General features: G+C 40.4%; 1 protein-coding gene across 5 annotated transcripts in view; it reads left to right on the top strand.

The window, feature by feature from the left end:
• The window catches only part of CLYBL (citramalyl-CoA lyase), a 285,596-nt gene that overhangs the window by 134,984 nt on the left and 132,114 nt on the right, over positions 1-18,498 (top strand). For all 5 annotated transcript variants that reach the window (XR_005984055.1, XM_041731042.1, XM_041731041.1 and 2 more), the window contains one exon: positions 11,636-11,822. Coding sequence is in view for 4 of the 5 variants with exons in the window: in XM_041731042.1 (XP_041586976.1) it covers positions 11,636-11,822 (187 nt within the window). In the remaining variant the exon portion in view is untranslated. The remainder of the gene's footprint in view (positions 1-11,635; positions 11,823-18,498) is intronic.

The following is an 18,498-nucleotide window of genomic DNA, read 5'->3' as shown; positions in this document are numbered from 1 at the left end:
AGGTGGGGAATGCCAGTTTTGAAGGGATTAATACAATCCATAAATTGTTTCATCATTACTTAAATAGGGCTGTTGTAAACCTTTCCCCAAGGCTTCACATCTCATCCCCTTCCTTTTTTTTTTTTTTAGATTTTATTTTAAGGAGGATCCCTGGGTGGCTCAGTGGTTTGGTTTGGCCCAGAGCACGATCCTGGAGTCTCGGGATCGAGTCCCGCATTGGGGTCCCGGCATGGAGCCTGCTTCTCCCTCTGCCTGTGTCTCTGCCTCTCTCTCTCTGTGTGTCTATCATAAATAAGTAAATAAATAAATCTTAAAAAAAAAAGATTTTATTTTAAGTAATCGCTACAGTCAATGTGGGGTTCGCACTCAGAACCCAGAGATCAAGAGTTGCACGCTCCACCATCTGAGCCAGCCAGGCACCCCTCCAGCCCCTTTCCATGGCAGCCTTCACTCACTACATCACACCTCTTCTCCTTGAATACCCCAAAACCACAGTGTAAAAGTTAAAAGGATGTCAGGAGCCTGGGCTCCTGTACTGCTAGTGGGAGTAGAATTAGTACTTTTGGAAAGAAAATTTGATGAAATCTGCAGAGCATTACAATAACCATTTCCCTATTATCCTTTTTCTAAGATTTTATTTTTAAGTAATCTCTACACCCAATATGGGACTTGAACCCATAACCGTGAGATCAGAGTTGCATGCTCTACCAACTAAGCCAGGTAAGCACCTATGCCTGCTCTCCTTGCTAGCCCTTGAGGGACAGAGGCAAGTGGAAATATGTGGCCCTTTCTCACCACCCAGCTAGCCCTGAGTTTGTTCTTCCCTGCATTCAGCTTACATTTCCTGAGTCCCTAAATATGCGAGGCTCAGTGCTGAGTACACAATGCAAAGCAGGTGCTTGCTCACCAGGATCCTGTGCCTTGGGTGTGTAGAGTTGTAAATGGCCAATACTAGCTGGGACTGACTTGGGCAGAAAAGGAATTTCTGAAAGGGATGTGGGCAGGCTGGAGAGTTGGGCTTGGAAAGTGGGCAGTGACAAACACCTGAAAACACAGCCCAAGTCAGGCCAAGACACCCTCCCTGCCGGGAGCCAGGGAGCTGCCCCCCGCTCCCTGGCTCCCCGCACCACCATCCTCGGCCACCTCCCTCCTTTGCCACTACTGGGATGAGGGAAGTCTTCACTGTCCTCCATCTTTGCCTCGCTCCTCAAGGCTCCAAGGCTTGTCTTTAGCATCTCAGTGGCCACACTGTGCCGTGTGTGCTCACCCTTGCTTTTAAAAATTAAATATGATAAAATAAAATCGAATTGCTGTTTTAAAAACTCCAATTGCTGTATAAATACATTTCACCTAAATAAAAATACATTTGTTAAATAGGCCAATGGTCAGTTGGCCCAGCATTTGTAAAAGTATCTGATATACAGGGCTCTTCTTGGAATATGAGTTCGTTATAACTTCAAAAGCAAAACAGCATGAGTTTGGACACTTTGGTGGAGCACTGGTGGATTCTCAGGAAACTAGAGGCTGGGTGATTGTTATTTGTTAACTTGGGATTCTGTCTCTACTGCCTTCAGTTTAGTCTTTCTTTTTCAAGATTTGGAAGTTTCCCTTCAAATCTAGTTCATTTTTATGTTTTTCATTTCTATGTTTTTATCATTAAAAATGTTGTCAGTTGCTCTTTTCTGCATCTATTCAGATGACTGTGATTTTTGCGAAAATTGTAAATTTGAATTAAATTGGCTCCAAGTAGAGGAAAATGTGACTCCTTGGAAAATACAAAGCAGATAAGACTCAGCAGTTATGGGCACCTGGGCATTCATTTGGCTAAGCATTTGCCTTCAGCTCAGATGGTGATCCCAGGGTCATGGGTGTGAGTCTTGCATCAGGCTCCCTGTTCAGCAGGGAGTCTGCTTCTCCCTCTCTCTCTCCCCTGCTTGTGCTTTCTGTCTTACATGCATGCTCTCTCTCTCTCAAATAAATAAATAAAATCTTAAAAAAAAAAAAATTCAGCAGTATACCTGAACCCAGAATCAGAGGCACCAGTATTCGCTGTAGCGAAACTTAACTAATTTTGTTACCTCAGTATCATGGGTCATGAGGAACTACTAAGCTGGGACGCCCAGGTGGCTCAGCGGTGGAGCATCTGCCTTCGGCTCAGGTCGTGATCCCAGGGTCCTGGGATCGAGTCCTGCATCAGGCTCCCTGCATGGAGCCTGCTTCTTTCTCTGCCTGTGTCTTTCATGAATAAATAAATAAAATCTTTTAAAAAAGAAAAGAAAAGGAACTACTAAGCAAGAATATACTATGCTCGTCTTGGGTCCTGTTAGTGGCAGGGATTTTGCTTAGTTTTAAGTCCCCCGTCCTTTCTCACTCTGCTTCCTAGGAGCTGCAGGTTCAGCCCCTCCAGCTACTGGAAATGAGACTTCCTTCTCTGTTAACAAAGGCAAACTTATGGGGCAGCCTGGGTGGCTCAGCGGTTTAGCACCGCCTTCAGTCCAGGGTGTGATCCTGGAGACCCAGGATCGAGTCCCACGTCAGGCTCCCTGCATGGAGCCTGCTTCTCCCTCTGCCTGTGTCTCTGCCTCTCTCTCTCTCTCTCTCTCTCTCTCTCTCTCTCATGAATAAATAAATAAAATCTTTAAAAACAAAGGCAAGCTTTTTATTTCACTGTGGACTTGATCTAAGACTCTAGTTTGAAGTGCCTAGTATAGCAGAGACTTCCTGTTCACCCCACACCACTTTCAAGCCCCTGCAGGTGATGGCTACTGGTTCAGTGAGTGGGGGATGTAGAACATCATGATTTCCAGGCCAAGAAGGTTTTCCTCACTCCTCTCAAAATTATCATTCCCCAGCCATTTGATTAGTAGGATAATTTGCATAGTTGGTACCCAGCTCCCCTGCCTAAATATGGTAGGATTCAGTTCTGGCGACTGGTGAAGTCCAGCAACCTTTAGTCCTTTCTAGGACCAACAAGATATTTTGGTTGTCCTTGCAAATGGTAGTGCAGAAGTTCTCTTCCTTGGCTGCACTTTGGACTTTCCCTGGAAGCTTTAAAGAAACACTGATGCTTGAAACTCACCGCTGTGCTCTTATTTCATTGGGTTGGGGAGTGTGGCCTAGGGTTTTTTCTTTTTCTTTGTTCCTTGGGTGATTGTGATGGGCAGCTACTGTAGGGACATCTGTACTACTATCAGCTAAATAAAGAAACCACTAAGTTGGGTATAGAAGTTGCGTACCAAATTGTAGATCTTAAAATGGCCATTAGCTCATTTGATTATTGCTCTTATTTCAAATATTGTTAGCAGTTGGTGTGTTAATTTTTTTTACTAGAACAACTTTTCTTTAAACATGGATTTTTTTCTAAGTTTGCTACATTTTCAGTTATGAACTTATTCTTTTCCTGGCATCTACTTATATATAGCAGTAGCACATGACTTGAGAAATTTTTGTTGGGGCAAAATTTCCTGTATTAAGATAGTGGCTACACATTGGTCCTCCTCAGAAGACCTCCATATAGAGAGTTTTTAGAAGTCCCAGAGCCTAGGCCTTACCCCAGACCAATGACACCAAATTTTCTGTGGCTGGAGCTTTAATGTCAGCATATCTGCAAGTTCCCCAGATGATTTCAACATGCTCCCAAGTTGAATCAGCCTAGAGCAGTGGTTCTCAGACTTCCATGTGATAAGCAGCCCCTGGAGATTTGTTAACATGTAGTTTCTGATTCAGAGGGACTTGGGGAGGGGGGACAGATTCTGCATTTCTAACAAGCTCCCATGTGACGATAGTAGATGCTATTATGAGAGATGGGAAATTCTCAATGAGGACAGATAAGAGACCAGTAGTACTGGTCTGCAGCAACACCTCATATAACTCACAAGGACTTAGCTCAAATATATATATTTGAGAGAGCCTGGCCCTATTACCAATGAATTGAATTTGATTATGCTGGATGGGGCTAATTAACATATAGTGTGTTACTAGTTTTAGAGGTAGAGGTCAATGACTCATCAGTTGTAAATAACACCCAGTGCTCATTATATCACATGCTCATCACTCAGTTACCGCATCCCCCTACCCCTCTCCCCTCCAGCAACCCTCAGTTTGTTTCCTATGGTTAAGAGTCCCTTATGGTTTGTCTCCTTCCCTGATTTTGTCTTATTTTATTTTTCCCTCCCTTCCCCTATGCTCCTCTGTTTTGTTTCTTAAATTCCACATGAGTGATATCTTGATAATTGTCTTTCTCTGATTTACTTATTTCACTTAGCATAGTACCCTCTAGTTCCATCCATGTCATTGCAAATGGCAAGATTTCATTTTTTTGGTGGCTGAGTAGTATTCCATTACATATATGGTTCGCATCTTCCTTATTCATCTGTCAATGGACATCTGGGCTCTTTCCATAGTCTGGCTATTGTGGGCTTTGCTGCTATAAACATTGGGGTGCAGGTGCCCCTTTGGAGCACTACACTTAAATCTTTGGGGCAAATACCTAGCAGTGCAATTGCTGGATCTAGGGTAGTTCTATTTTTAACTTTTTGAGGAATCTCCATACTGTTTTCCAGAGTGGCTGCACCAGCTTGCATTTCTACCAGCAGTGTAGCTTCCTCACCAACATTTGTTGTTTCCTAACTGGTTAATTTTAGCCATCTGACTGGTGTGAGGTGATGCTCATTGTGGTTTTGATCTTGACTTTTTAAATTTTTATTTATTTATTTATTTAATTTATTTTTAAAATATTTTATTTATTTATTCATGAGAGACATAGAGAGGCAGAGATAGAGGCAGAGGGAGAAGCAGGCTCCATACAGGAAGCCTGATGTAGGACTCGATCCTGGGACTCCAGGATCATGCCCTGAGCCAAAGGCAGACATTCAACTGCTGAGCCACCCAGGCATTCCAATTTTGACCTTTTTTAAAAAAAATTTTTTTAGTTATTTAATTTAGAGAAAGAGTGTGTGAGCAGGGTGGGGGTCAGAGGGAAAGGAAGAGAGAGAATCCCAAGCAGACTCCCCACTGAGCACAGAGCTCTATGCGGCTCTCCATCCTGAGACCATGACCTGAGTTGAAATCAAGAGTCAGACACTCAACCAACTGAGCCACCTAGGTACTCCTGACCATTTTTAAAAGGTCCCCGAGTGATGGTTATATTGAATCCCAGGTGGAAAACCCCTGCAGCATTAGGGGTACTTTTAGCTATATAAGTGGCTAATAAAAATTTACCAGGTAGAGGAGGAAAGGAGGGCCAGGAGGGCCCCCTTCCAGCCAAAAGAACCCCTGGACCTGCCAAGGGATATTTTACATCCAAAAGAAGGTCCCTCTGTAGAGAGAACTCACCATAAGGCTACCAGATTTTTTTCAACTCCTCTTAAGACCTGTTTTGCATATTGTTTGAATACATTTACATGTTGACTATCAAGAGGCCCTAACTCCAAATATGTAAGATAAAATTAAGTTAGCTCTTGTCACCTACTGCAATTGTATTCATACACAATAGTCAGTGCTGAGCACAACTCAAGTGTGGAACAGATTTTGAAACAGCCAGAGATGGGGAAGGAAAGGACACAGAAGCAGTATAGGGATGAGAGAGAGGCTTGAGGAAGCTGAGATGGGCTTCTGCCACCTACCCAGCAACAGCCCCCTCCTGGACCTCAGAGTCTGCAACAGAACCTGAAGCCCGAACCCCCTCTATACCTTTCTCCTTTTCATTATTCCAGTTTTACTGCCTTTGATCCTTTTCTCTGGAGCTTCATTATGTACTTTAGACTTTCTGAGCTGCTTGCAGACCATCGTTTGGGTGTTCTTCCCTGGATCTTCTGGGCATGTCCTGTTTCTTTTGTGCCACCTCCCCACTGCACTCAGCACAGAGTGAGTCAGAGCCCCTACATACAGTTGTGTGGAGGTATGCCCTGATCTGGGGTGCCTACAGAGAGGCATGTGTCAGGACTGAGCTTCAGTGTATCTCCACTCACCAAAGCATGCTGCCTCAGAAGTAGGAGGTGTCGTTTTGCCCTTCTACCTGCTGGAAGGTGCCAGGGGGCCCTCTTTTCTTATTTGCACAAAAGGACCTGACATATGCTAGTGGTGACCCAGTGTAGGTCTCTCCGTAGGTGCTTAATCAGTGCTTGCTGAATAAGTGAACAAATGAACAAACGAATAAATGAAAGAATATATTGGAAGGCAAGATTGATAAGAGGCTTCCATAGTCATCTAGGTCTAGGTTAATGAGGCCCTAAATAAACTAGCCTGTTAACACCGCGTTTATGGAAAGGAGGGGATAAATATGGAAAAAGAAGCAAAAGACTATGGGTCGGATTAGAGTTTCCAGGATGGCAAAGGAAAGAGGGAATAAAAATGACCTCCTGCCTGTAATCACCACTAAAATTTGACTCTTCCACAAGAAGAATAAAGACACTGTGGTTGCAGATCTGTCCTACATACCCACCTCTGGATTGCTGGCTTTTTTAGATGATACGGTAACAGGAATTGTTTATCTCCTTGTGTGTAAGGCCCTGTGCTGAGCGGTTTGGAGGAGACATAGGCCTTTCTCTCCCTCATAGAACTCAAGACTTAGTGGAAGAGGGTGCTGGAGACAAGATTCCTGATGTAGGGCTGTGCTGACCAGCATTGAACGTGGGTGACAAGTTTCAGATAATCATAATAGCTAAGTGCATGATGCTTTACTGCTTGCGGTGAACTCTCCCCTGTATAAGATATAGCAACATATAGCTATATGTTGCTTCTTACTGAAGAGGGAATTAACACTTAGAGTGACATGGTGGCTTGCATCTTTTTTTTTTAAGATAAAATTTTTTTTTAAGATTTTATTTATTTATTCATAGAGACACAAAGAACGAGAGAGAGAGAGACAGAGAGACAGAGAGGCAGAGACACAGGCAGAGGGAGAAGTGGGCTCCATGCAGGGAGCCCTATGTGGGACTAGATCTCAGGTCTCCAGGATCACACCCCAGGCTGCAGGCGGTGCTAAACTGCTGTGCCACTGGGGCTGCATGATGGCTTGCTTCTCATCCCATCTTCTGAATGCCAATCACGGTATTTGATTGAGCCATATAAAATGGCTATTTTTGTAGGTCAAAAATGGTCAGATATCCTAAATTGCATATAGTCCATCTTTTCTACTATATTATGAAGCCATTTGAGACCTTTTGGGTGATTTTATTGATTTGTGTTAAGCCAGTTATAGAAGAGTTTTTTTTTTTAAGATTTATTTATTTATTTATGATAGGGAGAGAGAGAGGCAGAGACATAGGAGGAGGGAGAAGCAGGCTCCATGCCGGGAGCCCGACGCGGGACTCGATCCCGGGACCCCAAGATCACGCCCTGGGCCAAAGGCAGGTGCTAAACCACTGAGCCACCCAGGGATCCCCCTAGAAGAGATTTTTTAAAGGAGCATCTGGCTGGCTCAGTCAGAAGAGCATGTGACCCTTGATCTTGGGGTCGTAAGTTCGAGCCCCACATTGGGTGTAGAAATTACTTAAATAAGTAAAACCTTAAAAAATGAATTTTTTAAAAAAGGAGTAATGCTTCTTCTAGTAAATATGCAAAATAGGAAAAAATGTGCAGAAGCAGAAAAATCTTAATCCCAAACTCTACAGTTCATAAGTATCCCTCATAATATTTTGGTGTATTTCCTTTCCGATATTTTCCCTTGCATTTTTTTACAAAGTTGAAATGTTATTGTATATATAATGTTATGTCCTCTGTTTAAAAATAGCAGTAACTACCTTAACATTAAATATTTTTATAAACATTATTCTTAACAATAGCATCATATTCCTTGAATATATATACTATAATTCATCCTACTGTTGGACCTAAAAGTGGTTTTCAGTTTCTTAATACACATATCTAGCCTTATTTCTTTTTTTAAAAGATTTTATTTATTTGTTTGAGAGAGAGAGCACAAGCAGGCGGAGCAGCAGAGGGAGAGGGAGAAGCAGACTCTCTGTGACCAGGGAGCCCAATGTGGGGCTCAATCGCAGGACCCTGGCTCATGACCTGAGCTGAAGGCAGATGCTTAACCAACTGAGCCACCCAGGCACCCCTCTAGTCTTATTTCTAATTATTTTCTTAAGATAGATTCCGGTCTATTAGTTCATTCCAGCTGTTATAGAAGGATCCCGTAGATTGGGTGACCGGTAAACAACAGAAATGTATTTCTCATAGTACTGGAGGCTGGGAAGTCCAAGATCAAGGCTCTGACAGATTGGGTGTCTAAAGAGGACTCACATCCTGATTGTAGACTTCAGTCTTTTTACCATGTTCTCACATGGCATAAAGGGACAGGGAGCTCTCTAGGGCCTCTTTTCTAAGGGCAAAACCCTCAGGACTTAATCACCTCCCAAAGGTCCCACCTCCAAATACACTGGGGATTACATTTCAACATATGAATTTTAGGGAGTCACAAACATTCGGTCTATAACAATTTCCAAAAGGAATTTTGTCAAACAACTTAAAATTACTGGGTCAAAAAGTAGAAAACTTTTTAGGTCTTTTGATTTGTATCATCAGTTGCTTTTCCAGAACTCTTCTGCCATCTTAATTAACTTTAGCTTGATAGCAGAACTTTAGCCTTAGTAGCAGCCTTGATAGCAGTCCTTTGCTGGTTCTGGTTTGGTTATGAGTGATAAATGCTCTAAGAGTTTAAGATGAGAGAGTTTAAATAATAGTCAAGAATGGGGATCCCTGGGTGGCGCAGCGGTTTGGCGCCTGCCTTTGGCCCAGGGCGCGATCCTGGAGACCCGGGATCGAATCCCATATCAGGCTCCCGGTGCATGGAGCCTGCTTCTCCCTCCGCCTGTGTCTCTGCGTCTCTCTCTCTCTGTGACTATCATAAATAAATACAAATTAAAAAAAAATAATAGTCAAGAAAGCCTCAAGATTCAGAGTGGAATTTGAACTGAACTTGAAGGATCCTTAATATTCTGATAAACTGAAAGGGAAGACTTTTCCATCAGAAGCACAGCAGAAGCAAAGGTACTCTGGAAACAGTGACTGTGGCATGTTCTAGAGATGATCAAAATCTAAGTTTCCTAAAATACTTACTGAATGGGAATAACGGGATATAAGTTGAGAAAAGGAATATCAGCTGAGAGTGAACTTAATCATATAGGTTGAGGAGCTATTGACAGTTTTTGAGCAGGAGATGAGCAAAATAATATTTTAATGATTATAGAAGACTATCTGGGAAACCAGAAACATTAACAGTGGCAGATTTTTTTAAGTGATCATCTGTTTTAAAATTACACTTCATATAAATGTGCTAGAAAAGATTTACTCAAGTGCTTAGCATGATGGTGATATGATTTACAACATGAGGTATAGCTGGGAGCTCAGGCTTGAGATTCAAATAGTGTAGCTTGGAGACCACAGTGGCTGGAGCTGAAATGGTGGTCAGAAGCTATTTCACGTGGAAAAAAGCTCAGTTTTCATTAAATGAGTGTCGGTTGCCAATAAACAGATGTGTCCAGACATTTACTCTGTCAGGTGAAGTGAGAGATCTAGGAAGGACCACTGAAGCTCTTTCTACTAGAGCCATTCTCAATCCTCTATTTGGGTTTTACATGTGCAGTTACAACAAATTCTGATGAAGAGTAATTTTGACCCCAAGCATTTCCTGGTAAATAAGATTTCATCTTGTTTAATTACTTTTACCAATTAAGGAAATGGATACATTGCAAATTTTGGATTCCAGTATGAATAAGTAAAATATGATTCTTGCTGTTACATCATTATATTTTCTCGCTTTTAAAAGATAAACCAGATATTCTCAGTCAGTGCAAAGCAATGACAGGTGTTTCAGTTTTCTTCAATTAGCTCACCATAATATATTCTTTCAAAATACATTTTATATTAAATAAAATGTCTTATAAAACATGTACAGTTTTTTAAAAAGATTTTATTTATTTCAGGGAGAGAGAGAAAGAGCGCACGCGAGTGCATGCATTAGGGAGGGACAGAGGGAGAAAGAGAATCCCAAGCAGACTTTCCACTGAACATGGAGCCCAACTCAGGACTTGATCTCACAACTCTGAGATCATGACCTGAGCCAAAACCGAGTCAGATGCCCAACCAACTGAGCCACCCAGACATCCCAACACATGCACCACTTTTAAAATCCATTTGTATCTTGCCATACCTGATGTAGCATAATGCTTATGCTGTGGAAAATAAGACCCAGACTCAAATTTTATAGTGTATTTAGGTTGGCTACAAGAAGGAATGAGGAGTCACACACAAAATTGACAGGCCACCAAAGAATGAATGATTTTTCGTGAGATTCATTTTCAGAAGGTACCCTAATCATGGCAAAATGTTACATCCATGTAAAATATTTGATGGCATTAGCAAAAGGAAGTTTTCATGAAGAGTAGAGCTGATATATATTTGGAAAGGATGATGCTGTGTACTCAGGGCAGAGTAAAACATTAGGGTGCTTCTGGCTTGCTGTGGCTTTAACCTTTTCTTAACTGGGCGCTTCATGACATATATAGCTTGTCTGTCGTGTTTGGGCTGGCTTTGTAGATATGTCATCTGGACAGTCACATATGGCTCTGTGCTTAAAAGGGTCTGGGGCTTGGTTGATGTTCTTCTGTCAACAATCTTAAAATTCCTAATAAATTTTGAACAAGGGCCTATATTTTCATTGTAGACTGGGCCCAAAAATAATGTAGCTGGTCCTGATCTCACCTTCCTTTACCATATGTTATGGGCTAAACCATAGCTTTCCCAGCTCCAAAGTATGGACCAGGTTAGGGGTGAGGGCTGTAATGAGCCAAACAAGCTTCTGGCTAACTTCTCTTATTTCCACAAGAGCCTAAACTGTGTCCAGTAGGGAATGGAAGGAGAGAGCAGGGGTCAGAAGCCGGCAGGGGCCGCTGACACCTAGTTTCTCCACTAAGATAACAGTTGTCTGTACTCCTGGAAAGCGTACCACCACATCTACCAGGCCCTTACTGAGTGCTTCATGTGCCTTATTTTCTTTAACTCAACCCTCTCAACGACCTGCAAAATTAGTATTATTTTTATTGATGAAGGACCTGAAGTTTTCAGTAATGAAGTTGCCTTCCATTCCAGAGCTAGTAGTGATCTTTTCCCATTCATTATCTTTTTTGCTCCCTTACAGAGTAGCCAAGCATCCTTGTCTGTTGTTAAAACTGAACTTCAATCACTTATTTGCCTATTTTAGACTCATTGGCAGGGAGAGGGCCATAGACTAATGTTTATATAGGTTGTTTATTTTCTGCTTCTGTTTTCTTATAATTATAGATAGTTATTTAGGACCTTCTGGATATAAATTTCTTTTCTCTTTGTTCATGGATACTATCTAGATAATATATTAATACTGGAATGTTTTTCCAAGATGAAATAGGTACACACTCCTTCTTTTTGTCTGAAGATTGTCTCAATAAACAGTGCTATATATATTTTAAACTATAGCCAAAAAGGCATTTTGTTTCTTGGTTATTTCTGTTATTGTTTTCCTAGTTATATGTAATTGTGATCTGCTGAAATTAAAATAATCATGTTTCCCGTTTTATTTTGCATTAAGATAAAGTTTTTCAAAAATTTGTAAATAGATTCTATTCTAGACTAACCCCAATTATGTCTCCTGCAGGAAACCATTTCTGGCAGCTGATGTGCCCAGGCTTGGGTACAGTTCCTCATCCAATCACAGGTACATTCCCCGGAGGGCAGTGCTCTATGTACCTGGAAATGATGAGAAGAAAATAAAGAAGATTCCCTTCCTGAATGTAGATTGCGCGGTGCTCGACTGCGAGGATGGTGTGGCTATGAATAAAAAGGTAATAGCATGATTTTTCCTTAGGACAGGAAAAAGAAGTGGATTGAAATTTGGTGCTGTCTTGGTAACATTGCTCACTAATTGAAAAGATGCTACCACCCTCACCTTTTGCTATTACTAATATATTCTTGACCCAGCCTTCCTATGGGTTCTGAATGTGTGTCTCTTTTCTCCAAGAGAGAGGAAGAACCCAACCAAAATATACTTAAAATCATGACCTTCAGTATATGTGACTATGTGTATATATTGATAAAGAGATAAGACAATCTATTTTGGCTATACAATTTACCACTTGGGGCAAATGAGTTTAATCTGAGAATTATGATATAAATCTTTTAGACCAAAAAGATGCAACTAGGAATTTATTTCTTTTTTTAAGTAGGCTCCACCCTAGAGCCCAATGCAGGGCTTGAACTTAGGACCCTGATATCAAGACCTAAGCTGAAACTGAGGGCTGGACACTCAAAGTGACTGAGCCACCCAGATGCCCCAGGAATTTATTTACTTTTAATATTGAGAAATAGCTTTATCTTTTCTGGGACAAGTGCCAAGAAAATAAAAGATAGACTTTTACAAATAAGTCACCATTTTTCTTACTTAATTTAAGGGAAACTACATGCAGAACCTTAGGGTTGCAGCTTTTGGCTGATTCCCTCATGGCCTGACCAGAGGACTGAGCCTTAAAAAATATCCCATTGTAACAGGTACAAGAGGTTCTTCCTGGGTGGTGGCGTAATGGATGCTTTTTGTTTCATTTGGTATACTTAACTTCATTTTCCAGGTTTTTATAATTAAGATGGATTTGTTTAGTATTTAGGTGAAATAATTAAGTGTAAATCATTATAACAATAAATTCTCTTTGTATGGAACTTTTGAAGTTAAAACCTTGTTTTTACTTGACCTTTTTCTTTTTTTTTTTTTTTCTTTAAAGATTTTATTTATTTATTTATAGAGACACAGCTAGAGAGAGAGAGGCAGAAACACAGGCAGAGGGAGAAGCAGGCACCATGCAGGGAGCCTGATGCGGGACTCGATCCCGAGTCTCCAGGATCACGCCCTGGGCTGCAGGCGGCGCTAAACCGCTGCGCCACCAGGGCTGCCCTACTTGACCTTTTTCTATCTAGTCCCTAGACAGTGACGTTGTCTGAGAATAAATTGTAGGGCTGGGTGATAAAGGGAGATAACCATCTGGATTTATGCCTATCTGGACACTTTCTTGTCTAAAGTTATCTGAAATAGCATGGCTGTACTGTACAGCTTTCTTGATTAGTTGCTTTCTTTGGAGAGTCTAGCAAACAAATATTTGCCTTAATTAAAAAAAAAAAAAGACAAAGTTAACTTCCAGCATCTTCCTAATGGTCAAATCAAGACTTTCCAAGTATTTGGAAAAGGATTAGAATAAGCATGTGGAATCTATAGAGTCTCCTCAACATCTTTGGCATGCCCCAAGGAAAATACAATTAATCTTCTTTTTCCCAAAGATTAAGGTAAATAGGCCTTTTCTTGGAGGATATAATGTGCTTCCAATATGCTCCCTTCCAAATATCATGTAGTGCGCTCTAAGATTAGATACTAAATTGTAATTTCAGTTCTTTGTGACCCAGGGCAATTCACTTTACTTCTTTGCCTCAATTTCTTATCTATACTGTGGGATGACAAAATCTTCTTTTGTCAGAGACAGGGATTATTATGAAGAAAAGTTTGATAAAATGCCTGGGAGTAGCTTGATTTCCTATAGGAAATAGATTAGATAAATCCTATAGTAATCATGATTAGAGGAGAATTTATTTTAGCATGTAGCACAGTGAGCCATTAGGTACCCTGATAAACTTCTAATTACATTCACAAATCTTGAGGCTATCTTCCCATATCAACCAGAGGATGTTTTCTGCTACCCAAATAAGTTGGAAATATGGTCCATTCTTGCCTCACATTTCCTTAGTGTTCATCTGTGTTCTCAAGCGCACCCTTGTACCCAGAGCCACTACTTACGAGCACGAGGAAGCTAAGGAAGGGGAGGAAGGAATTCCTGATGGGCAGGCTATGCCTGCCATCTTTGGGTCTATATCCAGACAATGTCTTCATCAGGACACTCCGGTTCTCTTAATGCAGTTAAACTTCCCATTAATTGCTCAGCTTGTAAAAAAAAATTTCTTAAAATCTCTATCCAGGACTTAATTTTATCTCATATGTTTTATTTCATTTCTACCTTGTCTATCAAGATCTTTTTTTATTTTGATTCCATCATCCATTATTTATAGCATTTGAAAATTTGACCAGCATATCATATGAAAATGTAACAAGTTTTTGATGGAAGTGTTGAAGAGGTTGGAGCCAAGTACTGCAAAAGCATGCAACTAGAAGCTTCTGTTCATGTTTTATTTGTATAGTGCTGACTAAATGCCAGGCACTGTTCTAAGAGCTTTAATTTGCATAACAACCCAGTATGGTACTACTATACTGTTTCTACAGATAGAAACTAAGGCATGGAGAGGTCAATTTTATGAATCAGTACTGTGAGTTTGGTTATTCAATCACCCAATGCTCCTAAAATCCAATCTTTTCATAAGGATTTACAAGAGATTTTTATCTAATGCCATTTCAAAATAAAGATACCATCCCAATTAACTGCCTAGAAATGCCTTCTCCCCCTGCACTTAACACCTTGCCACAAAAACGAAGTTAAACAGATGAGACTTGATCCTGAAGACCCCTTATCAGTACCTAGCTGTCTTCATTTTGAAGTGCTGGAGATAGAAAAATAGTAATAGCTACCATTTACCAAGAATTTTCTATATAGGAGGTGTTCTATTAAATCCTTTTTTTACATTTTGTTTATTTATTCATGAGAGACACAGAGAGAGAGGCAGAGATATAGGCAGAGGGAGAAGCAGGCTCCATGCAGGAATCCCAATGTGGGATTCAATCCCCGGACTCCAGGATCACGCCCTGAGCCAAAGGCAAACGCTCAACCGCTGAGCCACCCAGGCATCCCTATTTTATTTTATTTTATTTTATTTTATTTTATTTTATTTTATTTATTTTATTTTATTTTATTTTATTTTATTTTATTATTTTATTTTATATTTTATTTTTTAAAAGATTTTATTTATTTATTCATTCATTAAAGACACAGAGAGAGAGAGGCAGAGACACAGGCAGAGGGAGAAGCAGGCTCCATGCAGGGAGCCCGATGTGGGACTTGATCCCAGGACTCCAGGATCATGCCCTGGGCCAAAGGCAGGCGCTAAACTGCTGAGCCACCCAGGGATTCCCGGCATCCCTATTTTAAATGCTTTTTATGTATTATCTCATTTAATCCTTGCAGCAGTTTTCAAATATGTCCAAGATCACAGTGCCATTAAATACAGAACCAAGATTTGAATCTCCTAGAATTTTTGCCAGGAATCAGCCTCAAGTTCACCTGTCTGCATAATCCCATAATTAAACTTTTTTTCCTTTTTTGGCAAGTTTATACCTTGGCTTTTCTTTATCTTTTGTCATCTTTGTGACCTGATGGTTTCTCAGAGATTACTGATGGGAGATCTGTATTCACCACTGAAAATTCTTGTACTATCCTGGGATTGTTAATCTAATTAGATTAAGTCTAAATAGATTTAGGGACTTCAATTCATTTGAAATGCCCAGATACATCTGAAACTTCTCACATATCACACATATATTATTTTTTTCCTTGTTGAGGTGATCTTTTAATCATATTTCTTTTTTTTTTTAGAGATTTATTTATTTATTCAGAGAGAGTGAGAGAGAGGCAGAGACACAGGCAGAGGGAGAAGCAGGCTCCACGCAGGAAGCCTGACATGGGACTCGATCCCGGATCTCCAGGATCACACCCCAGGCTGTAGGCGGTACTAAACCGCTGCGCCACCGGGGCTGCCCTTTTAATCATATTTCTTATTGAATATTAGTCTTTTTGATGAACAAGATGGAGTAGAGACCATTTTTAGGGAGTTTCTTTTTCTTTTTTTTTTAAGATATTATTTATTTATTCATGAGAGAACACAGAGAGAGAGAGAAGCCAAGACACAGGCAGAGGGAGAAGCAGGCTTCATGCAGGGAGCCTGATGTGGGACTCGATCGCGGGACTCCAGGATCATGCCCTGGGCCAAAGGCAGGTGCTAAACCGCTGAGCCACCCAGGGATCTCCGGGAGTGTATTTCTTAAAAAATACATGTTAAAACTCACTTCAGGAGGTAGCTCAGTCAGTTAAGTTTCTGCTTCAGCTCAGGTCGTGATCTAAGGGTCCTAGGTTTGAGCCCTACGTGGGGGCTCTCTTGATCAGCAGGGGTCTGCTTCTCCCTCTCCCTTATACCTCTCAATAAATAAATAAAATCTTTTTTAAAAAACCTCATTTCAGATCTTTTTTTTCGTTTCAGATGTTTTAATTATAGTTTTGCTAAACTCAACTATTGTCTAATCAACTTTCTTGGCACTATTAAAACTTGCTTCATTTTGTAACTCTTTTTATTTCTTTTTTATTAGTAGACTAAATCAATCTTTCATTTGATTGACATTGTGGAGTATGGGTTTGTAATGAAACAATAGGAGTTTCCACAGAGCAGTGTATAATACCTTCCTGCAGGCTCTAAGCCTGTCCTGCTAATCCAATTTGTGTTTAAGTAGCTCCTTCATGTCAAGGATGGCACTACCAGCTCACCTTCCCAAGTATGGATGATGAAAAGACTGTCTTCACTCCCTTCATCACCTTTTTCTTTTTGTTGTTAAATGTGTGAGGAGATACAGAAATGCATAAGCCACTGCTTGCTGGGACACAGTGAAAATAAGCCAAGTAATACACAGATTTCTGGTGAATTTCCATGACACTTGGGTGAGGCCAAGAAAGTAGGAGTGGAATAAATAGAGACAGGATTCCAGGGTTGCTACTTTAGTTGAGCAGATATTAAGGTAAATACTTAAATTGATTTAATATTTAAGCTTAAATATGTAAAATTAGACACTGGACATCTAAATAAATATTGAGTATCTACTCAATCAGACATTGTGGCAAGAAGGAGGGGAACAAAGATGATTGCCTGGTCCCCAATATGGAGGACTCAAAGGCTGGTGGTGAGACAGGGAAAAAGTAAAAAGTAAAAAATTATAATCTAACCATAAAAGTCTATAAGAACATATATTTTTTGTTCTCATTGGATTCTAAGTATTTTTTTAATATATATATATATATTTATTTATTTATTTATTATGATAGACAGAGAGAGAGAGAGAGAGAGAGGCAGAGACACAGGAGGAGGGAGAAGCAGGCTCCATGTCAGGAGCCTGACGCGGGACTTGATCCCGAGACTCCAGGATCGCGCCCTGAGCCAAAGGCAGGCACCAAACCACTGAGCCACCCAGGGATCCCTCTAAGTATTTTTTTAAAGATTTATTTATTAGAGAGAGAGAGAACGTGAGTACACACGTACATGAGTTGGGGGAGGAAGGGAGGGAGAAGGAGAGAGAATCCCAACCCGACTCCCGACTCCCTGAGGATTGAGGAGCCTGATGAAGAAGGTGGAGTGAGGCTTCATTTCACAACCCATGGGATCATGACCTGAGCCAAAATCACGAGTCAGACACTTAACCGACTGAGCCACCCAGGTGCCACAGTTCTAAGTATTTTTTAATTTCTATTTTGATATCTTTCTTGAACCAGGAGCCACTAAAGAATGCATTCCTCTCTGCGGTAAAGAACCAATTTGGGGGCAGCCCCTGTGGCCCAGTGGTTTGGCGTTGCCTTCAGCCCACGGTGTGGTCCTGGAGACCTGGGATCGGGTCCCACATTGGGCTCCCTGCATGGAGCCTGCTTCTCCCCCTGCTTGTGTCTCTGCCTCTCTCTCTCTCTGTGTCTCTCATGAATAAATAAATAAAATCTTAAAAAAAAAAAAAAAAAGAACCAATTTGGTTATTTTTATTTGTTACTTTATTAGAAATGTTCTAAACATTTCTAATCTATTGTTGACTGATATTTTTATAAAATATTAAAAAATTGCTAGAAAAATTAAATGCTGCTTGGGTGTCACAACAATGTCGAGTACTATAGAAGTTTCTGAATTCATACCCCTGATTTCATGCTACGTACCTCGTAGCATCATGGTCTTGGTCAGAGTTTGTGGACCAAGACTGGTCTGTAGACCACAGTTTGAGTAGCAGAGGCTTAGAGTTTTTACGTTTTCAAGCATATGAGAAAGTTTTTATTTGTTCTTTTATTTCTAATCTCTAGCTTAGTTGCATGATGGTTAAAGAATGCGACCTGAATAATGCTGATTTTTAGAAATTTATTGATTTCTGCTTTACATGAGCCATTTTTGTAAGTGTCTCATATGTGCTTAAGGAGAATGTGTAATTTCTGTTTACTAGACCAGAGTTCTATATATTTTTCCATTAGACCAGACTTGTTAACTATATTATTCAAATACCCAAGTCTTTACTGATTTCTATCAGCTTGATATATCAATAATTGAGAGGCTAGTTGAAATTTAGGCTCCAATAGATAATTTTCCAATTTCCCCCTCTAGTTTTATCAATTTTTGCTACTTGTAGTTTGAGCCTATGATATTGAGTATATAAAAATTCAGAATTATTGTATCTTCCTTGTATATTGAATCACTTATTATTATGCACTGACCCTCTTTGTCCCCTAAAATGTTTTGCGTTAA

The sequence above is a fragment of the Vulpes lagopus genome, chromosome 16 (assembly GCF_018345385.1).
Source record: "Vulpes lagopus strain Blue_001 chromosome 16, ASM1834538v1, whole genome shotgun sequence".
Lineage (NCBI taxonomy): Eukaryota > Metazoa > Chordata > Mammalia > Carnivora > Canidae > Vulpes > Vulpes lagopus.
The sequence above is the reverse complement of the archived record's forward strand: the minus strand, read 5'-3'. Positions and strand labels throughout refer to the sequence as shown.